Raw genomic sequence first — 24,815 nt, forward strand, 5'->3', positions numbered from 1 at the left:
CTGATACAAGATTTTTTTAATATATGACATATATTTTGAAAATCATATTTATATATTAGTAGTCTGACAAATTTGAAAATATAAATTTCAATTTCAATATCACTGTAGGTTTGCTATTTCTGGGTAGTCCAATAGCAGCAAACACATTGGGAGTAAATTAAACAAAAAAAATTACCAAATAATTTAGTTACTAATATCCTCCAGTAAATGGAAGAACTTACATATGATTGTGTAAGTTTCCCTTTTGCAACATTTTCTTAACTCATAGGGGGATATACTATTTTATGAAGAAACTAGTTCCACTTTTAAATTATCAACTTATTCAACAAAGAGAAGTCAGATGATAGACCAGTTCTTTCTCACAAACTATGTTAAAAGTCACATTTGCCTCACTTAAATGTTTTTTATCAATGCTGTCTAAATAGTAAATGCAGGTTATTTACATCTGAAGAATTAAAGTGTATTTTATTTTCATTTTAATACTGGTAAAATAAAAGCAAAATCATCTAATCACATATTATACTTGTTTGGTTAACTTGGGATGCTATTAACGGCATGCTAATTGATCAATTGTATCTCTTTTCTATTTTCTATTTGTACTTCATCTAAACCAGAGGATATAGAATGCAATGTCTTCAAACAAGCTGATCAAATCTAAATTGCCTATGCTAATTCAAATACCTTTAGATAGGTAGATTAAAAAGTAAATTAATCTAATTTAATGAAGTTAAGGATTCAGTATCTTGAAAACTATAATCAGGGAAACAGTTAAAGATATATGTGATAAACGGTTTGTATAGACCCATATGATAAGAAATTTCAAGATGGTGCATTCAGTATCATGAACCTAATTTGCAATCAGGCAAATAACACTTCAGGTTCATTGTTACTTTTATTTCTTTATAAGTATCCATTCAAATTATCCAGAAGAATGAGAAAAAAAAGCCCCTCCCAAGTACTGCTTCACCATTATACAATGTTTCACAAGAGCCTTAATTTATTCGTAGACTAGCATAGAATAGATTAGCCAAGTTGATGCGACAAAGTAAATTTTCTTTACAATGCATTTGCTTTGTTCACTCTCTCATAAGAGCATGATAAACTTTTGTGAATCCTACAAATTTGGAAAAGCAGAATTTTCCTTCCCCAAATTTGAGGATCTCCTTGATCTTCCTCCAGACACATGAAAGAGAAAGAACAATAAGGCTTCCTGGGGCAATGACAGGAATGCTTAAAAGTTAAACAAGGCAGACTATGTGGTTACCATCTATGGCCTTGCTGACCAGTTGCCACAGTTTATAGAATTTCTGTACAATGGTTTGCAAAGTTGCTGTGCTACAAAAAAATCTATACCTGCATCAAGAGAATGAAACATTCTATCACAATCCATTCAAAATTTCATACCTCAAAATGCTCTCAGAACAATCACTTCAGAGCGGCTGAAATTCTGGGAGTTAATTTGTTATTGTGATATGGCAGCTGGAGACCAGCTTACTCCTGAGGTGAGATCAAGGTTTTCAACTAACAGGAATTCAAAGTAGCCAAATGTAGAGATGAGTCCATGAGTCTCTTTGTAATATACCTAATTTTATCTTATAGGACACATTCAATGTTTCCTCACTATAGTACTTTTCATTCAATCCACAGCCTCTCATTACTTTTGCTGTCATTCCTACTGAAAAAAAAAGGATGCTTGGAAGCTCTGGGGACTGTGTCACTGGGACACTCCACACCTGCCCCAGTGAAATCCAACTCCTGGCCCCATCCCATGCTACATAATAGGAGAAAGGGAGAACGTACAGGCATGACTTGGCTTCCATCGAATTCAATGTTTTGACAATTACCAAAATTTTACATTATGATACATCGCATGCCGATAGAACTCAGGCAAATATGAACAGGAAGCCAGTCGTGATGTCATGACAAGTACCAGAAAGACTGAGGCAGGAGGAACACAAGTTCTAAAAATAGCCTGGACATCCTAGGTTTCTTTTCATCTTTTCTTTTTTATGAGATGATACTGAAATTTGAAATCAAGACTTTGTGCATTTGAGACAGGATGTTCAACTGCTTTAGCCAACTCCTTTTTGACACTAGATTATACTTTTTCCCCAAGCAGATCTGGATATCCATCATCTTATATACGCTTTTCCTAGTTCCAAGTATCCTCACACTGTTCTATTTAGATTGGATATTACAAAACTTTTCTAGAACTGCCATCCTCCTCATCTTAGCATCTTACATAAGCTGGGATGACAGCTACAAAGCACTGTGCCCAGCTAATGGTTGAGGTAGAGTCTCAGGTAACATTTGGTCTGAATTGGTCTCAAACTGCAATTCTCCCCTCCCTGGCTACCATTTGGCAAATGGCGCCTGAGCACTTACTGCTCCTCTTATTCTCTTCTTCAGAATATCTTACTTCCTGATATTTTTTTTTCTTTTTTAATTTCTTCTACAATTTTCTAACAAGCCCAAACTGTGTCTACTTTGGGGGACTTTGGATTTAAATAAATCTAAAATGGAGACCAGTGTTTTAGCCACATCACAGGTGGACTTTTTCAAATAAAACTCTTTTTAGTTACTTTGTCTAGATAGAAAAAAAATATGTTCTCAGATGTGAAGAGATTTGAATGAAATATCTATTCGTTTCCAAAGAAAGGAAATATGGAGTTACAGGAAGATGTTTCAGACCCATTTGAAGATGATTGAATTCCTTATCATATCTCAATAAGAGTACTTCTAAAATGCCACACTGGTTAGCTGAGGACAGAGAAGAAGATTTTGAAATCATTTAAGATATAAAGTAGAGCAAGATACAAACTGATGTGGATAATGAAGGAAATTGTTAGTGGTATACCCCTATTTTAGCTTATTGTCTTAAACATTCTATTCTATTCAACATTTTTCTTTGAGGACATTTGCATTGTCTTTATTGTTCTATAAATGTGAATTTTACGAAGCGCTTTACAGTTAGTGGTGACATTCTTTTGTGTGTTGTGGACTTCCACCTTACAAAACAGCCCTATGCATACTCAAAGCCAGGTTTCTGTGGTCACTACTGATTGCTGCTGTTTCAGTTATTGCTTTAATATTGTCAGCCGTGGTTACCAAGTAACAGTTTTATCTCTAAGGGGTCACAGCTCAGAAGGGGAGTGAGGATACAGAAAGGACAAAACAAAGCCTGACACTTCCTTTAAAAAAATAAAAAGAGGGCTGAGAGTTTGGCCTAGTGGTAGAGTGCTTGCCTAGGATGCATTCCTCGGTACCACATACATTGAAAAAAAAGCTAGAAGTGGTGCTGAGGCTCAAGTGGTAGAGTTCTAGCCTTGAGAAAGTCCAAGGACAGTGCTCAGGCCCTGAGCTCAAGCCCAGGACTGGCAAAAAAAAGAAAAAGACAAAGAAAATCAGCTGGCAGCTGAATCTAACTCAGTGGTTCTATATTTAATACGCTTCTGAGTATAGGCTTATACACACTATTTTGACAAGATGGAGGAAATACTTTTAGTTATTAATACTAGTTAATACATCTCTCACAGACAAGTCTGCTTTAGATAAACTTCTTGCTAGTGCATTAAAACAACAGGTATCAAATATGTGTTGGCATCTTACTCTGCACCAAGGTAGCACATTTGCTGTTAACTATTCTTTGGTGATTAGAAAGAATAAATTTCTGTCTGAAAAATTCACAGTTTAGTGCGGAAGAAAAATGTGAAAAATCTGGGGCTCAAGTGGTGATATTTCTGTCTAACAGATACAAAGACCTGAGTTCAAGCCTCAGTAATGGCAGTCAGAAAATGCATAAACACATATATAATTAAAATTGGTGACACCTAAGTATGGTGAAACCAGATTTCTAGACAGTGTTTATCCTGCATATTTTACTTTTCCTATTTCATTTTACCTTATGAATCCTTCTGTTCAGGTTCATGAGAAGATTAACTGATAGGATCTGGCACAGTACCCAACTGTACAAATACAAACAGCTGGCTGCTTGAATTCTGAGTCATACAAGGTATTTCTAATCTACAGCTAACTAATAAAAGTTTTGGCATATACTAAAGTATGAAATTTTACCTACAAGAAAATCCAGGGTTTTTTCTAATTATACTTACAGGAAGATAATCAGTCCCAAATAGTAAAACTGTATTTTTATTTTTATTAGGAGTATATTATAAGACAATTGCAAAAGTGTCATATGGTTAAAATCAAGTCAACATAATTGAAATATCTGATGATGTGAAATAAAGATTTTCTTACAGATAATGTATAATAAAATATTAATTAAAATATCTGAATAAAAATCTAAGGCATGTCTCTAAGTTTCAGGTGTTAAGAATGTGAAATCTTCCAAGATTATACATGAGTTGCACATGCAATTAAAATCTTTCTGGTGGTCTTTATTCTTTTTTTTTTGAAGTAACTAGATGTTTATTTTCTTTGTTTTCACTAGTATATATCAATTGCACAAAGGGGATTTATTATAATATTTCCATAGCTACATACCATGTTTTGATCAAGCTCATCCCTTCTATTATTTGCTTTTTGTCTCTTCTTTCAAACTTATATTTTAATTAACTTTATATAGCTGTACAAAGGATTTACCATTCCAGAAATGAGTTTATAAGCACAATACATTTTGATCAATATCACTTCCCCTCTATTGTTCTCCACCATTCTTTCCAACTCAACTTATTGCTTATTTTTTAAATATTTTTATTTTACATTAAATAAAAAATAAACTAATTGTCAAGAAAGTTTTATTTATTTATTTATTGCCAGTCCTGCTCAGGGCCTGAGCACTGTCCTTGGGCTTTCTCAAGGCTAGAGCTCTGTGGTGGTCTTTATTCTTATAAGAAATAAGATGAATAAGAGAAAGGAATCACTAAGCCAGTAAATTATAATACTAACAAATGATAATGAAGGCATTTTGCTGGCATTGAAAATAAATATGATTTATTACCAGTCTATTGATAAAGCTGATAATGAAATAATCAGAGAAGTAAAATTCACTCTAAAGGTACGCATGTGCCTTCAACTCTATTTACAAATTTAATTAAATTTGTATTTCTGCTTTACCTGACATACCATCTCTTCCATACAGGCAAATCCAATGGGATGGATTCTTTTATAACTTCCATGCTGCTGAATTCTATCATTATACAAAATTCATAGAGCATAAAAAGCAGAAGAGACGTGCTGGGATGAAATATAGACTACATCTGATAAACCATTTCAAATGGCTCATACTACCTTCAATGCAATGTCTACAATTACTTCTTCAATCAACAGGCTTCAAGAACTTTCCTCTTTCCTTTCTCATGAGCAAATCGGGTCCCTTATTTTCTGTGATGGCAATGATTTTATTTTCATGCATCTTTTTAAAATTTTTGGCTCTCATTTCTCCACAAAACTATTTTTTAATTGAAAAAAAATATTTGCAGGTTATGGTACCTTAAAATCCGTTTGTTCTCTAGAGCAAAACAACTGACTTCTTAAAAGGAATTGTCAATCAGCTCAGCTCTTTCAATAGCTCCATATCCTCATTTCCCAGTATTTTTCAATATTCTCTTTATTACCCCCAAGAAGTGGTGAACTTGCTATTATTCTGTCAAAATGGAATTCTTCAGCACTAAATAATCATCAGACTACCAAATCACTCTCATACATTGCTGCATTAACTGTGTGGTGTGTCTGCCTCTACATATCTTTTCTTTTTTCCTTTCCAGCTTTTCTATCAAAGCTTTCTGCTGTTGCTATTTAGGGCATTGGGCTTCTCTTCTGTTGCTTTCCTGCAAATTGCCCATTTGATAACTCTATCCACATAGACACTGTTATTTCAATTATCCCCAAATTGTCATCTCAAGACCTCGTTGTGTTCCAATTATTATAGCCAGTTTTACTATCTTTATACATGCCATTTTTACTTCAATGTTTTACAAGCTGAAAACTCATTTTCTTTTCAGGCTTCTGCCTGATCCTCAGCCTCTTATAGGCAACAGCCAACCCAGTCACTCGTATTCCATACTCTGGCGTAAATCGTAGTCCATTTTTCTCCATCCTTCATCCCATGAACTACCAAAGCCGAGTAATTTGACTCCTATAGGAGCTGTCAGATCTGCTTCTGCCTCACCATTCCCAAACTCTGACCCAACAGTTTCATCACTTCATATGCCTCCCTTTCAATCAATGGATTAAGCTCTCTTCCTGGCTTGTTAAATCAGTGAAATAAAATTGTCAGATCAATTTTTTTGGAGGTTCATTTAAGAATTCTGTGTCCAAGCCAGGTGTGGTGGCTCATGTCTCTTATCCTAGCTACTCAGGAGGCTGAGATCTGAGGATCAAGGTTCAAAACCAACCCAGACACAAAAGGACCTGAGACTCTTATCTCCAATTAACTTCTAGAAAATGGGAAGTGGGGTTTGGATCAAAGGTAGGGTGGTAGCCTTGAGATGAAGAGCTCACCGACAGCACCCAGGCCGAGTTCAAGCCCCATGACCCACAAAAATAAAGTATTCTCTGTCCAAATGCATTAAAAATAAAGTCTAATATGTCAAGACTTTATGAACTCGCCCCAATGGAGGTTTCAGTTTTGTTAATGTTACACTGTTGTCTATGAAATACCAAGCAGAGTTATTCTTTGATTGCATTTTATATTTTTTTCCTGACCAAAAATTGCTTGTGATATATTATGGTGAAATCCAATCTATTATCTCTAATTTCCTTCATTCCAAAATTGAATTATCATTTATGTAATGATTGACATGTTAAGTACATATAAGTACATCAAAATCTTTTCCCATTGCTCAGCTAAGGAGATATTTACAAATGACATCTGTGTAGACTGGTGTATCCAATAATTTATAACGTGTATGACAATACTATTACCGTGGGCATGTATTACTTGATGTTTATGTCAAATCTCAGATGTGCCATCTCAGCAAAGGACCATGTTTTGGGATTAGTATTCAGCCCATGTCAGAAACTTTAAATAGACATAGTGGATCTGGTTCTGGATAGCTATTGTTATTTTCATATAACAGTTAATGTATTATAACAATGAAATGAATGCATAGGGGAGAATGAATGCATGTGTTTTCCCTATCACAAAAGGTATGAGCCTCTAAATGTTTCAATCAAAAAGTCAAAACAGGAAGTAGTGTTGTGGCTCAAGGGGTAGGGTTGTAGCCGTAAGCTGAAGAGCTCAGGGATAATGTCCAGGACCAGAGTTCAAGTCCCATAATTGACCAAATAAAAAAGTCAATTACTGAGTTGTATTTTGAAATGGACCTATAAAGCAATAATGCAAGTGCCTGGAGGTACTTTCATTAGTAATGTGTATGGAAATAAAGATTTTCCCTTAGTACCAACTTCCAAGGATGGTAAGTACATTTATGTTTACATGTTATATGACCATGTTTTATTTATATGACTTAGCTTTAGCAAGGACACAGGTATGCATTCAGCACTTGCACACTCAGTGTTTAAAATCCCTCCTCCTGGGAAATTAGCTTTTGATACAGGTCATCATCTAGGTTAAAATACATTCTAATTTATCTGACATTGCAGCACAGTGAGAATTTCCTTATGATACTATGCCATTTCTACAAAATAGTGGATTTATTTAGGGATTCAAGCTCTTGAACATGTAATATATCATCTAGCTATCTTGTGTCTATGTTTTATTCAGTGCATCTGGGTCCCTATGTTTTTTGTCCCATGGTACTGAGTTGCCGAAAGACAAAAGCATCTCTACAAATGCAAAACTTTACACGAGGTACACACAGTTGGCTTTTCCTAAAGGTAACCCTCTCAGGAGAGGGTTTCTCTTGAATTGCTTTGCTTTAAATTCTGTGTGTAGGATATCATATCCTAGGTCCCTAATCAAACAGAATAGGGGTTAACACATTTGTGAAAAGAAGTTAATTAATCAGATCTGCTAAACCCAAGAGGTGGAGTTATAAGAAGAAATTTTAGGACACATACATTTCTGTGATGGTCTCTGGCAGATTCGTGGGGATCTCTGTGAGACCCTTACCACGGCAGTCCACGATATTATTGCTACAGGTACAAGCAGCAGGGCAATGAAGGACACTACAAGAAGGAGCCATGAACGAGTGGTGACCTGAAAGAGAGGGAGAAAGCAGCCATTAGTTTATTCCTTTAAATGTCGTAGTCATAAACCATACAGACTTATCACAATTCACAAAACAGAAGACAGAAAGAAATTTTTGTACTTAACCTATTAATATTTCTCTCTATTCTAAAGTGTGTATTAGGAAGCATGCATCTGGTATTTGAGGTTAAATAGTCAGACAAAGAAAGATTTTCAAAACTGGTTATACAAAACTGATAATACTTAAGACTTGAAAAATCAGGAGGAAAGCTAAATTCGGATTCAAAGTTAGAATTCTATTTAAAACTATATCAAGTTCCAAGAAAAGCAGCAATTTCAGACTAAAGAAGATTCATTGCTAATAAGCTTAGGTATTGGCTTTAATAAAAATTTATCTGAGGTAATTTATTTTCTCTCAAAAAAATCAAAAGGTTTTCATCTGTAATGATGGGTGTTGTTCCAATTAGTATTTTGTGTCCAATAAATATAAGAAAATTGGATAATGCTATGTTTGACGTCTGTGTAGGTTGAAAATTGCTGCTTTCTTCGTCATTGCTCTAATTTCTATGACACTTGGTTTTGTTCATCCCTGTGGCTCTTTTCAGGGCTTCATAGGATGTAAAATTTTAAGGTACGTAGTCACCTTCGTATGTGTAAAAGTGCTCAGTATTTAGAAATAAAACCATTTTGAAATGGAAATTTATGTTTGAATGATAAACAATACAATATCAGCGGGGCTGTACCCCACAAGCCCCTGTAAAAGCCTGCCTTCTGAGGGCCAAGTGGCTCCTCTGTGGCCTCAGGGGAAGTGTCCTATTGAGGCCGGTATGTCAAGACCATGGTAAGTCTGCTGCTGACCCCATCCCTTCTGACTAATTCCCAGACCACAGCCATAGTCTAAGTCTAAAAACAAAACAAGTACATGAACTTGCCTTCTTCCTCATCTAGAAAGCAGGAAGGAAAAAGTAAAGGGAGAGAAAAAAAGTGGTTAGGAGTGAATTGTTAGTCATTCATTTATTTATTTATTTTCAATAGCAATCAGAACCACCAAGACTACTCCATGGAATTATAAAAAGAACAGTGCTTAGATTACAAAGAGTAGAAAAATGTACCAAATAGTCTGAAACATATTAAAATCACATTCAATACTTGCTATGTCCCCTCACTCTTTTCTAACAGCTGTTCATTACTTACGATGCATCATGATGTTTTGAGTTATGGATATGCATGGGGTATGGGTTTCAGTACCTCCTTAGACACAAAAATCTATAGAGATCAGGTCCTTTATAATGGCATAAAACTGTAGATGTCATATCCACATCCATGCATAGATGTAAAGTCATCATAGAATTCTAATATTATTATCTAAGTTACATACCTAACATCTCCTATAAAGTTACTTACAATATCTAAAGCAATATTTGTTATTCCATATTACTTTAAGGAACAGTGACAAGAAAAAGAACACATATAACTCATATGCAATAATATATACTCATATATAATTACATATTCACATATAATACACTTTTTTATTGTATTTTATTGTTAGAGTGATATATGGAGGGGTTACAGTTACATTCCTCAGACAGAATGTACATTACTTCTTGAACACTGGTATCTCTAATATAAAGATTATATATTGAATATAAATGAAGAGGGAAATAAAGTGAAGTAGATCTATAGAATACCTAAGGTGCTTAAGTATAGGGAATTCAGTCAATATTAGCTACCAATATTTTACATTGGGCATATCCTTCTCTTTTGTCCTCAGAATTCCATTACTTAAGCCTGTCATTTATCTAGAATTGTATCATTATAATATCTGTGCACACATGAAACATCTGTCATGGCTGTCCAATTCCATTTGACTTACTATGGATTTTAGAGCAGGGATCCAGCAAGAGCTAGATCAGTGGTTAATCTACAGATATCTATGAATGACTAATTAGAAAGAAAAGACAAGGAGTTCCAAGTACAATTATAATCTTGGAATTTCCAATATTTCCCCTGGAATGCAAACTGAAAAAATTTATATATAAGTAATGGGTCATTGTCAATGAAGTACAAATATCCTAGGATATATTCATACTGTAGGAAGAATGTCTCCCTGGACTAATAAATGCATTCATCTCATGTTAATAAGAAATACAGGAAACTTGGTAATGCATACCTCATTCTGTCACTTAATAGAACACAATGCTATAAGATAACCATTCTTTCTCCCTTACCACTGCAGACAAATTCTCGTTTTTGAACCTCTGCTACGTTATGGCCCCTCAGGTGAGAAGGTCCCATACACTGAGTGTACAGGCCCACCCTCGGCCTTTGGCGAAGCCAGTCGGAGAGCCAGGCCAGATGGCAATCACAATACAGGTTGTTCGAATGGAGTCGACTAAATGAGAAGAAAATTTAGAATGAGAAAAAAAAAGTTATTTGTGAAGTTGAAAAATTCATAAAGAAGAATAAATAGCTATTCTTTCTCAATATAGATAGAGAAATAATGGTGCAAACTCCAAGCTAAGCATGTTTTCAATAGTTTTAAAGCCATTCACAAGCACAGAATCAAGTCTCTTATGTGGAGTTAAGCAAATACACAGACACTAGTGTGGCATGGTAATATTATTTTTCTTATGTGATTCCAAAAAGAGCAGAGACAAAATGTGGCAAGTTGCTGTGCAGTCCTAGTATACTGAGAGTAATGGGTGGGCCGGGCGGTCAGAGAAAGGAGAAAGAAACAAAGAGCCTTGGATCTCTATATTAGTGATCTCTATAAACAGTGCCTGCAAAATCTTCAGCAGGTTACATTTTTTTGTTTTCTTTTTATTTTAAAAAAATTTTAAATTTTATATTGTCAGAGTAATGTATAGAGGGGTTACAGTTATATTCGCCAGCTAGTAGGTGCATTACTTCTCACACATTGATACCCCTTCTCATGTTTTTGTCCCCATTTTCCTCCCCTCACCTCCTCCCAATCATCTTGTTTCCCCCTTCCCTTTCTTATTTCAAATAAACAAATAAACATTTATACACTGTACCAGGTAACGAAGTCAGATACAGTAACTATATGAGATTAACCAAAATGCAATAAAAGAGAAGAGAAATAACATAGTACATTAAGAACAACAATCACACAAGATAAACCTCTTGTTTCATATCCTAGAGATCATTTTGATTTTTATATAAAATCTCAATTACTTGTACTTCATGCTTATGCCAATTTTGTTTTTTGTTAAGCAAGGAGATATCTGAGAATGGATTAATTGGAAATAACGTTAGCTTAAAATGGCTACAACGTGGCCATATTTGAGCCCAGGAAATGCCTCCCCTTAGACTCTTGAGTTACTTTTAACAAGGACAAGAAATTGTTTCTTTGATATCACCAATTTTAAAAAAAGAAACAGAATAACATTTTCCTAAAATATCTTTTTTTGGAAGGTTTGATGCCATATAATTAATCAGTTTTAATAAAGAATGGCTGAATGCAGTTAGTTTTTATGCACTGTACAGTTGATATTTTCAACAGTTCCTTCACTAATGCTATTGAGTAGAGTCGTGGATGCCAAGGGGGAAGGTCTTCTGATTGGAAATGGTGAGTAATACCCATGTCAGAAACTCATTGCTTGACGTTATTATTATTTTTCACCAATCCTGGGGCTTGAATGCAGGGCCTGAGCACTGTCCATGGGCTTTCTCAAGGCTAGCGCTCTACCTCTTGAGCCACAGCCCTACTTCCAGCTTTTTGTACGTATGTGGTAAGCATGTTACATTTTTTGCTCAAGAAGACAAAAATAACTCATGAGGAAAAAAAAATCTTGTGCACATCAGGATCCCAATTTCCTTCTTTCTATTATTAAAATCAAAGAAGGGATTAATCATTTTTGGCCCTTGGGGACATATCTCCCAAAAGCAAAGATTGAAATTAAAAGGCCTAAGTGGCTGGGAGTGAAGGAATTAAGTGGGTCCCCTCTCTGTCTGCAAGGTCCACCCCCCAGAGCGTGGATGGTTTCCAACTGGCAAATGGTACTTCTCCATTAATAAAATATCCGACAAATGTATCCACTAAATTAAGTAAATGACTTCAAACTGGCTTTTATGTTTTTTTTTTCTTTCAAACTAAAGGACAGGGCCATCTAATGCTATAAATCAAAGAGTCCTTCGCAGAATCATCTATGACACAGTAATACCATTTTAGTCCTTTTTGCTGATGCATTCAATTCTAACCCAATAATGCTAATGGATAGTAAAACATAGAACTCGCTCCAAAAAGATAATTGCACTATAAAAATAGAGTTTCTAAGTACCAATGATAGTATAGAATAATGAACCAACTAAAGCCAAGAGAATGAAAAGTTAGTTGAACATTTTTTTTTGCATTCTGCTAGAGCCTATGATTCAAGTGATAAAACACCTGCCTATCAAGAGTGAGGCCCGGAGTTCAAACATGAGTACAATAAATAAACAAACCAAAAGAAACTCTAAAACTAGCAATCACTTACTAAACCCAAGCCAGTCTTTTGGCAAAGTATTTTGGGTAATAACCTCACAGGTGGCTTAATTTTCAATGCCATCTTGAGAAAGCATCAATAGCAGATCTCACATCATTGTTCACTAAACATTTCCAACTAAACCCATTATTGCTACAAGGATACAAATTAGGTGTATGTAAAGTTGAAATGGAAGAAAATATATAAAAAGATTTTTAGACATATGTGGCAAACAAACAAGTGCACAGCTATAAAAAATAAGACATGTTCTTAACAAAACTGCAGTTTGATTTATAGTTTTAGAGGTTTTTCTGTTGCAAGGATGTGGAAACATCATCATTTTTTTCAATAATTAGATTAAACAGAGGAAAGTAATTTTGTCAATTCATTTTTTCAATAATTAGATAAAACAGAGGAAAGTAATTCTGTCAATTCATTTAATTTGATAACTAAAGAATTATATTTATGAACTTTTAGAATTCTTTTCTTTTTTGCTAAATCATATTCTGCGAGGATTATAATGTTGAGAGTTTACATAGAGTCAAATTTTAGTAAGAAAATGATGTTAAATTTGTATATTACAATTCATGGAAAAGCTAGCAAATCAATATTTTTTACTAAAGAGAGAAAATAAATGCAAAATATTACAAATTCTAAATTGTCTTAAAATGAGAATAACTTTGAAAATTAAATCAAAATGCATTCTCCATATTTAAAAGTAATTTCCCCCAAGAAGTCCACCATTCTGGTTCGGCTTCCAATCATTTTCACACAATATGTAAAACATATGTTTTAGGTCTAGGTGATTTTGAAACCCAGTTCAAGCTAGTTTTACCAATAAAAATGCTGTAGCTGTATATATTCCTGAATTGGAGTTAGAGTTACTTATTTTTAAAGAGAAAATGAAAATATTATAGCTAATACTTTGTTAGAGAAGCATTTTTATTCCGCCAAATATTTTCAGATATATCTTTAAGCCCTGAAAAAGTATTTTAACCTCTAAACATTAACACAACCTTAATTATCAAAGCACTACAGGGTGATGCTAGAATTTTACATTATAAAGAATGTTGGAAAACCAGTTTAGCTTTATTAGGTCTGCTTGCAGTACAGTAATAAAGTCATAAAGATTTCCCATTTATCATTTGTGACAGCCAATCAAGGAGTCTTCTATTTCTTAATGAAATGTGACCCCTACAATATCTCAAAGTAATTTTTTCTTCAAACTTCTTTAATGCATACATTTAAAACAACACAAAAGAAAGTCTTCAAGATTACAAAATAATAATATATATACTAAACAATCATTTCTAGAATTTTAAATTGGGGTTTTCTTTGATTATCCTGAAAGAAACTAGTGGTCTTGTTCTTTAACTAACCAGGATATTTTAGAGACATGGTTAAATAATGAAATTCATATATATATATTATGTACAGGATACACATTAGATATTATAAGTACTTACAAAGTCCTAAGTTTTGGCATATGGTTGAAGCTTGCCACAGAAAGCCTTGTAATATTGTTATTGTTGAGAGTGCTGTGGAACAAAAAAAAATAGGATATTTTAAACTGGGAAAACTATTGATCATTTTATATATAAGTGTATAGTTAATATCTAATGACAATATTAATTAATTTATTTATAAGCAGAGCAATTAGCTATTGGATATAATTTAGAGAATATAGTATTTTATAGGACCAGTGATAAATACTCTTCATATATTCACATACATTCCACTTTATTCAATGTTGACTTCATTCAGAGTATTCATACTTACAGGGTACTTTTAATTTTGCATCTGTTCACACATTTTCTGTTTGTAAAATATTGGCCAAGCAATGAATGTGAGGCAGTCACAGTTGGAAAAAATCCGGAAACATATTTTAAGTGGTTTTACATGTAATTCAACATTTATGAATTCTCCAAGTGAACTCAGAGCATCAATACATAATCCTTTTTGCCAGGTCTTAGAAGAGAGCTACCAATTAGCCTTTAAGACGAACATCCATGTCATTTAAATTTTGGTAAAAGACATACCTCTGTACTTGGTATTTGAATCAGGAAAGAAAGATGTAGGATGTTCTGGCACTGGAAAAGTCAATGTATTCTAACAGATCTGTTACAGCAAGGCGCATTGGTTATTGTTTAGTGTGGTGGCAATCAGAATAGTTTTTTTAATTAGAGCAAGGAAAATGTGTGGTCCAGGGAGTTTCAAGAGAAATGCGTACAGCCTTACTTGCTTCCTATTTTTCCTACTACTCTCCAGAACAAACATTGTTATTTTACTAAGTATTCTTACTTTGAGGATGGTTCTATAGATCTGTTGAAAGTGTTACCTTCTAGATCTTACTTAAGGAGACATTTTAATGGTGTCTGAAAAAAATGCATATTTCAGGACATAAATCCATTAGGGGTTTTGGGATAACAAGAGACCACTAACCCAATGTTTTACTGGTTCCTTTGTGACTCAATTCCATTTAGTAGTTAGTTAGTATTCGAATAGAATGCAAACCTGGTGCATTGGCTGTAAATTCAGTGTGTAGCCTGAGCAACTTAGGTCTGCAGCTACTACGCTTTACAAAGAAATGTGAAAGGGTATCAATGTATGTGAATTAATGCACCTTCTATCTGGCAAATATCATGTAACCCTTTTATTAATTACAATAAAAATATTAAAAAGGAATCAATGCAATTTTTCAGTCTCAGAGAACAAAATTTTCATGTACAATACACTACTAACAATTGCAACTTCCAGCCTCACTTACATGTTTTGTTTAATCCAAATACCTTTTCTTCGTAGATTGAGAAATACCTGAAATATTTGTTACTTAATACACATGCTCACACAACCTCCCCACCACACATACACACATAGATAAAACAGGACATTGCAGTGTAGTGGCTCACAATTATAAGTCACACTGCTCAAAATTTCAAGCCTGCTGGGAGCAATTAGTGAGACTGCATCTCAACATGGAAACTGGTGTGTAATGCATACTGGTCATCCTGGCTCTCTGATGAGTGCTATGTAGTAGGTTAGGTACATCACAGTTGAAGACTAATCTTAAACAGAAACACAAGTCCCATCCCAAATTAACTTGACCCAACAAAGCAGTAGGATCATGACTCAAGGGGAATGCCTGCTTTAGCAAGCGCAAGATCTTAAAAACCAAACAACATTAATAGGATGCGAGATCTATGTATTTCCATATTCAGCTTCCATGGGGAAAAACTAAATTGCATGGCAGTCTTCCATTTTCCCGAGGACAATAGACATCTGAGTTGTGGGTCAGCTGTTTACCAGTCCTCACCATTCCCAGCTTCTGCATTGCTCTTCCCAATAAATTCCTTTGTCCATAGCCAGCTTCTTTCCTTTGCGTTGTTCCCTGCCTCCCCTAACTAGGCAAATAAAGTTACGAACCCTAACAACAACCCATCCTAGGATCCAATATTGCCTTTGAACCAGTGTTCCCGGTTCTGTGGCCTCTTCAGAAATCTGCTCTCAGTTCCCTGAATTGGTGATCACCCACATAGTTCCAGTCCACAAGCATTTCCACTAACACACCCCACACACAGGCGAAGTTAACTATGCCATCACTTTTCTGTCACGCTCAGACTCCTCTGCAGGAAACCAAAGTCTTTCCTCTTCCTCTTTCTTATTCTCTGTCATTTGTGTAATTCACCCCTTATTGCCCAACCTTCAGAAAGACTTTCACTTTCCAGTGCCCTCTTTCCTCACACTCAATATTTAGTGAGACTGAGAATGGCTAAAATGGCTTTGGAAATATGTTTGCTGAAGTATTTCATAGAGAGTAGACATGCATTAATTTTTAAAAAGTTATCACAACTGCATGAAAAGAGAGTTCTCATTGTATGAAAAAGCCTATACCTACTAATTTTAAGTCTTTTTCTCAATATAGTAGTTCATATAACATAACAGGAAAATGAAATAAATTTTCTTTTTAATATTTCATTCAGTATTGATGCTGGGCCAGGATATGTTTAATTTGAGTACTTAGAGAGTAAAAATTAAGTGAAGCTAAAAAAATTATTTTGAAAGTAAGAGGTAAGTAGCATTGTTCTAATGATGACCTACCTTTTGTACACATTGTAGTTGTGACCAATTCCTATTGTAAAACAAGATACACTGATATATCATACTTACTTTGGGACACTTTCTCCTTTGTGTAAAATCTATTCTATAAATTCCATTTTTATTATATAAAAGTAGTTATTCAAAGGAGATACCATTCAACAAATTATAAGTACAGTTCATCTTGAACCATGTCATCTACATTTGTTCTTTCCATTAGAATATATTCTAGAACAAAAGACATTTTAGTGTGTGTGTATGTGTGTGTGTGTGTGTGTGTGTGTGTGTGTGTGTGTGTGTGTGTAATATAAACCCCTATAATCATGAAGGGCTTCTCACACGTAGATTATGATTGTCTTTCTTATTCTCTTATTCAAGCAAGAACGGGACTCAGTAGGAAGTCTCATATTTAATGGATATGAATCATTTGTCTCAATTGAATCATGTCCATTATGTGAATAAGGAAAAAATAGTAAGTATAACTAAGTGTTTGGGATTCATATTGTTTTCTGAGTTTGATGTCAAAAGAAAGGACAACATTGATCTAGATCTTGTTTTCAATGTTGTTTTTGAGATAGTATATTCATATTAAGAAAATAGTAAATTTTACTTTCTACCAACCAGAATGCCACCTGAAATGAGTTTGTCATAAGCAATAGGAAGTGAACCCACCACAAGATTTTCATGTTTCTGCACTTCTCATTTAAATATTTGTATTTTCTTTGCTCCCTCTACAAATTCCATGTCTAAATTTTTTCAATATGATCCAGAATAACTACTCTGTCTTCTATGGATTTGTCTCAGTAGGGTATGGCATTTGACTTTAGAATGAAAAGAAACATGCAAAAGGTGAGAATATATGAAGTTATTCTGATGCATCAGTTATTGTTCCTTCATAATTTTCCAAAATACAGAAAGATACATCCTTACTGCATAAAGGTAAAAGCAACCTCCACTCTGGAACTCTTTCACATGTAAGCCTGTATTTTAAAAGCCCATGAAAAGAAATGTTTCAATGTTTTTAACAGGTAAATTTTTTCTCTGCCTGAAAATAAAAGATCTGGGTTTAATTAATCTAACTGTTTGGGGTGATTTATCTATTTTGGCCTTCAATTCTTCATCAAACAAGTTTTCTAAAGGTTACTGAAGTATGAAGACCGTAAAAAATGAAAATGATATCTGCTTGACTTTATAAAGTTTTACTATAAAAGATTTAAATACTTAAATGGAATTCACATTTTCTTATCATATGATAATTTTAATTACTTTCTCTATGAACAGATTCTTGTCATCAATTATCTCTTTGAGATGTATTAAGGACTCAGAAAAGAGTTCCCAGGATTATGATTTCTGTTCTAATTTCATGAACTCTCACACTTTGCTAAGTTTCCTCCTGTTAAAAATCATCTTTTAGATGTATTTGAGTAAGGTGACAAACAAAATGATTGAGATTATTTCTAAACTTAAGGCTTCTGAAATAATGGCTTAAGTATATGCAGTTATTGTGTTAGTGGACCAAATGTTTTGGTGCCTACTGTTCCTCTTTCTCCTACTCATTCTTTCTTCTTCTTATATATATTTAGCAGTGATTTCACACACACACACACGTGCACCATATATACACATATATGATAAAGCATGTATTACAGGATCAAATATATATACCACATCATCACGAAATATAGATAACAAGCTGGATGCCTACCTAAAAAAATTAAGGTTTTCTCACTTACTAACATTTCATGGTGTTAAATTCATCCATTCAGCAAACATCCTCAAAAACGCCCAAGATTCCCTTTTCCATTGGGAAATCTTAACTTACTACCAGATTCTTTGGCTTGATAGTCTTTGTGCAGCTCAGTGACTTTCATCACAGTCCCTTTACCTTGAAAGTTTAATGACACTGATTATGGTTTTAACATCAAATTGCCCCCCACAACCATTCTTGTGACTGAATTCTTTCTGAAACAGAATTCCTGATCTCTCTATATCACAAAAATAGCTTATAGTATACCATTTCAATGGTGGCCTTATCATTAAAATTACTATAATTAACACATTATACATATTTTTTTCTTTTACAAAAAGTAAAAACTTTTCAAAGGAAGAAATGGTAACCTTGTGCAGAGAAAACAGAGACACTTTTTACAATTACCAATTGTGAAGATTGACAAAATCTTATACATGAAAAATCTTGTTTATGAAAACATTCATATATAATCTCTAAAAGCAATGGGTTACTGAGGACATGATATAGCTAGAAATGCTACTCACTTACATCCAATAAAACTATAGAACACATCGAAAATACTGCTAAAAGAAGCCAAGCTGGTAGAAAGACGGTTTATATTTTTGGTTAGAATTATATTTTGCTACTGAAACTCAATAAAATAGTAAATATCTTCAAAGGTGAAATTTGGGTACGTTTTAACAAATGAACAAAAATTTGAAACTTTAATTTTGTATTTCTCATTAATTTGAGTCATGAGTGACATGTCTGTGAAGAATAATTTTTCATTTAGGGAGAAAATTGATAAGTATCTTTATTAAAATTGGAAATGTGAATCACTGATGAGAAAAAATTCCAGAAATTTTAGGTGACATAAATTTCTCCAGTAACTAGAGTTTTTACTAAAATTTAATGCATTCAAAGTCCTTCATCAAAATTATTTTCATATGTCAAACTCAACTTATTTTACTTAGTTGCCTCTAACTAAAATTCTCAGGCATGTATGAATATTAGATAACTCCAATTACAAGCCAAATATCTAAATTGTACACAGCATAACAGAATTAGTAGTGAAGATACTGAAATGGACCATTGAGCGGCTTATTAAAATTAAGACATAGACTTTAAAGCAATACCACAAAAGTTAAAGTTGAGTTACCTGGAATGAAAATTAATTACATTTATAAATCAGAAAGCATCATTTCATTAACCACAAAATAGCAAAATATATTTGCTATTAAAAGAGTTACTTTTTGAGGATATTGTTCCTATAAGATTGATTTTTTGTTTGCATATTTAACAGTTTTGAAAATGCTCACACATCCTGTGAATCCTATCAGAATATTTTATCAGAAACAGAATATTTAAACACACAATTTTAGCTATTACATAGACATAATACGTAAGATTTTGTACACATACGTGGTGTTGACTGGTCTCTGTCTTTCTCCAGGAGTTATTTCAGGTATTTCTTTAAGGGAATATTGTGACACAAGGATTGAAGAGAGCAGATAAGCTTCCACATTATTTCTCTGCAGGCAGAAAGCTCCAGTGAACAGAGTGAGAGAAATCAACTATACTCACAGCACTTCCAGGTCCCGGAGAGCTCGAAAAGCCCCATCTTCAATACAGCTGATCTGGTTGTAATCCAGTTGCCTGTTAAATGGATTAAAAGAATATATGTAAAAAGCAAAGCACAGTAGCAGGAATAGGTGACAAGAAGATTCCTGAAGGGACTATGAGGTTCTGATCACAGTAACTGAAATGGTTTCCCAAACACACTCATCTGCTTAAGAATGTCACAAGCCATTTTGGCCTCTACACTGCTTCTGAAATCTCTTTTTGTTCTGTTCTGAACTGTCTGTGCAAATAGCAGCCCTTGGAAAGCTCCAGTAAATAATAACTGCACCTTATATTAAATGCCATAGGAATGCAATTTCATTACATCAAGAAAAGCTATCCATTAAGAGCTTTCAGCGTCATCTTGCTGAAACAATTTCATTAAGGTAAAGGACTGTAAATCACTTAATGTCACAGGCACCCCCTCAGTGACCTAACGGAATCCATTTATCAGAGAAGACCAGCTGCATGTTAATTTCACTATCCTTGGCAAGAAAGACTAAGACTACTTTTACATTTCTGCCTTTTAAAAGCAGTTTCCTTCCAAAACTTCAAAATGAGAAAGACATATTGTTCTTGATTTCAACATACAATTCCCAATGAGAAATATACACTGGAAGGCTGTTATTTGTAGATAGCTGCAAAATTCTCTAATTTGCCTTCATTGTCACTATGTGCAAATCTCCTGCAATGTAGATATGAGTTAAAAAAAAACTTTCAGAATTTACTGGCTCCAGGGAAAAATAAGTTTTGATCTTGTATGAGATTAATAGAGCTGTTGCTTTTCTCTAGAGTGATCATTTCAGCTGAAAAAAATAGAAATAAAAATCACACTAGAGGTACATTATAAGTTCTGAACTTGTATGAGATTAATAGAACTGTTGCTTTTCTCCAGAGTGATCATTTCAGCTGAAAAAAAAATAGAAATCAAAATCACACTAGAGGTACATTGTTAAAACACTACACATATTTTTGATTTAAAAAGTTTTACTTTGGCAGTGCATTCTAAACAATATATAATTCAAACAAATGAATCTGAGTAGTATAAGTTCTCTGCGTTAAAATCCAGTGGTTAGAAAAATATATGGAAAAAGGATTCTTTATAGTACTCTGTAGTAAGAACATGAGATAAATCATAAGGAGAAAAGAAAAGAAAGAGAGAGAGGAGAGAGAGAGAGAGAGAGAGAGAGAGAGAGAGAGAGAGAGAGAGAGAGAGAGAGAGAGGGGGGAGGGAGAGAAAGAGAGAGAGAGAAAGAGAGAGGGAGGAGGGAGAGAAAGAGAGAGGGAGAGAGAGAGAGAGAGAGAGAGAGAGAGAGAGAGAGGGAGAGAAAGAGAGAGGGAGAGAGGGAGAGACAGAGAGAGACAGAGAGAGAGAGAGACAGAGAGAGAGAGAGAGAGAGAGAGAGAGAGAGAGAGAGAGAGAGAGAGAGAGAGAGAGAGAGAGAGAGAGAGAGGAAGGATATAACTTAAGGGATGGGAAAAACAGGATGAATGGGAGGGAGTTGGGGGAGGGAAACAGGGCGAAAAACATGGGAAGCGGTATCAATGTTCAAAAAGTTATGAACCCACTACCTGAAAAATGTAATTGTAAACCGTCTATACATCAACCTGACAATAAAAGACAATTATTAAATTCAAAAAGGATTCTCTAAACTGTGTTAGGCTTGTCTTTTCTCCTTAGTTTTTAGGAATAAAAACTTTTGACTATATTAAGGCACCTAGTTTCTTAGAAGGAAGAAGGAAGAAGACTACCTGCACTCTCCTTTTGGTCAAACACACAGTTGTTTACAAGAGCAAGTTGGTGCTTAAGGATAATATCATTCTAACAAAGAAAAAGGATATTACTGCTTCTCTGGAGACAGTAAGGAAATGTCTATCTGTACCATGATCGGTTCTGCAGGCTTTGCTGAGGCTCTGCAGTTGAAAGGAGGTTAGATAACAGTTATTATACAAATTAATCCTCTCCTTGTTTTAAGTCTGAAATTCAGTCAAAGAGCTAATTCTCAGCATTTCTGATTTCCTTACACAACTCCAAAATAAAGGAGCAGTGATTTCAGCTGGTGATTTTTAGAGGGGTCTCTTCAGGTTCCATACTGTAGGAATTATGTATGTAGAGAATGTCTCATGAAATGTACATCTTTTATTTATTTTTTTTTGAAGATCCAAAGGACGCACAAATGTGTTCGGGATTACATTCATGCCATGCACATAGAACAATCTAGGACATTCTGTATAAGAACTGGGGCACTTCAGAAAATATCCCATTTTATTGTTTTTATAAACTTTGGCTTTCACCAAATAATAGTTACCACTCATGCTGTTCTAAGAGCCTAAAGCATTTTGACTTATTAAGAAGTAATGCAGGAGTGTAATTTAATTTTCCAAGAAGACTTTTAGAGCCTCATGATATAAAATGGCTCCCATGGTTCCAAGAAAACACTTAGATTCCTGAACACTTTGGTGTTATTTTTTTTATTTAACAGATTAAATTGAGTTAACAATTAAGTTAACAGCCTTTTTATTTTGAAGGGCTAAATATATATCTACACTAGTATTCTCTAACCCCTTGAACAATTTATCAAAGCCATTTAAATTAGCCCAATAGTATGAAGTGTTACCCTTGACATACTACAAAAGAGAAATTGTTTCCATCCAGACAAATTGGCAAAATCTTTTAATGCTATCAAATTTGCCTAATGCAGTCTCCAGGTTAATCTGTAAAAGGGTGAGCTGTAGGTTTGCCCTTATCTTATTATCCTTAGCTGTCAGTGTATAATATAAATCAGTGCTGACACAGCTTCTTCTAAATCATGCATTCAACATACAAAGGGAAGCCTGGGTCTGCCCTAAAGCACTCAAGCAAATCTGTCCTACAAGATCTGAAAGGCCAAGTACTTCTTTATATCAGAAGAAGTTGTGATATACAGCAGTCTAAAACTTGCCTGATTTCCCTTCTTTCTTTATGCTCACATACCATTTTAGATGCCCACATATATTTAAGACCTGATGGGCCATAGGGACTTTCATACAACCAACATTTTCTTAAAATCTTTCTGAAGGATGTTCTATCAGTTAACACAAATTCTAGGAATGAAAGGATTTCTTTAAGAAGTTATTCACAAGATAGTACAATCTAAATCAAAGAAATAAACATTTTCCTAAATTTCTGTGTGGATAGTGTGATAGACAAATGAAGGTTTATTTAAAGTAATGCCTTGGTCCTGCATGAGTGTGCATGGGCAAACTTCGTGTGTACCTCCATTTTTTCTGCATTTTGGTGAACATAAACAGTGTCAAAAGTGCATGAAAATGTAACTTATTTTAGGGTTTCTGGATTCTTTTCTTGTTCCTTGTTTCTCTCTCATCGCTCACACCTTTCTCTACTACCTCTCAAGCTCTGAGCACTTATATGTTCTTTGTTTTTTTCTTTGCCAGTCTTGGGGATTGAACTCAAGGCCTGAGCACTGTCCTTGAACTTTCTGAAGCCTAGAGCCACCAATTGAGCTACAGCAGCACCATTTCTTGCTTTTCTATGTATATGATACTGAGGAATCAAACCTGGGTCTTCATACAATCTAGACAAGCACTCTACCACTATATGTTCTATAAACCAGAAAAAGATCTGTTCCCAGCCATTTGCTTAATGGAAGGTCTTATTTAGGTGTGATTTTTCTTCCTATTTATATCCTAGAATTATTCTGATTTAAAGAAATTGTTTGCACATCTTCAAAAATACAGCTTCAGGGCCAGGAGTTTGGCTTAGTGGTGGAGTGCTTGCTTAACATGCACAAAGACCTAGGTTCAATTCCTAGGTACCACATACATAGGAAAAAGCCAGAAGTGGTGGTGAGGCTCCAGTGGTAGAGTGCTACCCTTGAGAAAATCCAAGGAGCTAAGCCCAAGCCCAGGACTAGCAAATAATAATAATAATAATAATAATAATAATAATAATAATAATAATGATGACGACGATGATGATGATGATGATGATGATGATGATGATGATAACAACAACAATAAGCTTCAGTTATTTAGGTTTACCTAGGGTAAATATTTTAGTTGGACTTTGACACAGATTCAGTGAAGAGGGCATTTGGTACAATAAGGAAAGCTTTAGGATGTGTGCCTGGTTAAAAAATTAAACAAAACAAAACTATTTTCCATGGGCACTATATGGGCTTCTTTTATTTCAGGGGGAGGAAGAATCATAGAGTGGTTATGTCTTTAGAATCATAGAGTGGTTATTTTTTTTTTTATCAGAACTTCTACCAGCCTGCTGTAGCATGTATTTGGGTGACTTCTTCATAATTTCCTGCCTCCATTCCTTTGCATCTGCTCAAATTCCAAATCTCCTTTTCAACCCCTTCCTAGTTCCTATTTGTGGACAGTTTAAAGCTCTATGTTAATTTCATGAAAATAAGGAAAATATTCCTGACCTCTCTACTATTAACAAATATTGATTCTCTTTTTAGAGGTGAGACAGAGTTCCTTAGATACCGCCCCAAAACATTGACTGCCCATTTTCCTTTTAGTATTGTTTGTGAATTTAGTCTTAGACAATGCCAATTGCCAATAGAACTCATACATTAAGAAGAATTATTCTGTATGTCACATACATAAAATGTTCAAGGGTAGTCTAATTTTATTTGCTAATAAAATTAACCGGTAGGTTCTATGATTTAATATAGCTATAGCAGATAATGTATAATGTAAGTTTGTAAAATGTAATTTGTTTTTTTGTTTTTTGGGTCAGTTGTGCAGCTCAGACTCT

The 24,815-nt window shown here is 34.3% G+C and overlaps 1 protein-coding gene across 2 annotated transcripts in view; it reads right to left on the minus strand.

Annotated features, from left to right (window-relative positions):
• Slit2 (slit guidance ligand 2) overlaps window positions 1-24,815 on the minus strand; it is a 313,542-nt gene that overhangs the window by 93,021 nt on the left and 195,706 nt on the right. For both annotated transcript variants that reach the window (XM_090343777.1, XM_090343776.1), the window contains exons 6-9: window positions 20,009-20,080; window positions 14,067-14,138; window positions 10,345-10,508; window positions 7,984-8,122 (exon numbers count right to left, since the gene is read on the minus strand). In XM_090343777.1, coding sequence (XP_090199903.1) covers window positions 7,984-8,122; window positions 10,345-10,508; window positions 14,067-14,138; window positions 20,009-20,080 — 447 coding nt within the window. The remainder of the gene's footprint in view (window positions 1-7,983; window positions 8,123-10,344; window positions 10,509-14,066; window positions 14,139-20,008; window positions 20,081-24,815) is intronic.

This window comes from Megascapheus bottae, chromosome 13, assembly GCF_031878675.1.
Source record: "Megascapheus bottae isolate mThoBot1 chromosome 13, mThoBot2.hap1, whole genome shotgun sequence".
Classification (NCBI taxonomy): domain Eukaryota; kingdom Metazoa; phylum Chordata; class Mammalia; order Rodentia; family Geomyidae; genus Megascapheus; species Megascapheus bottae.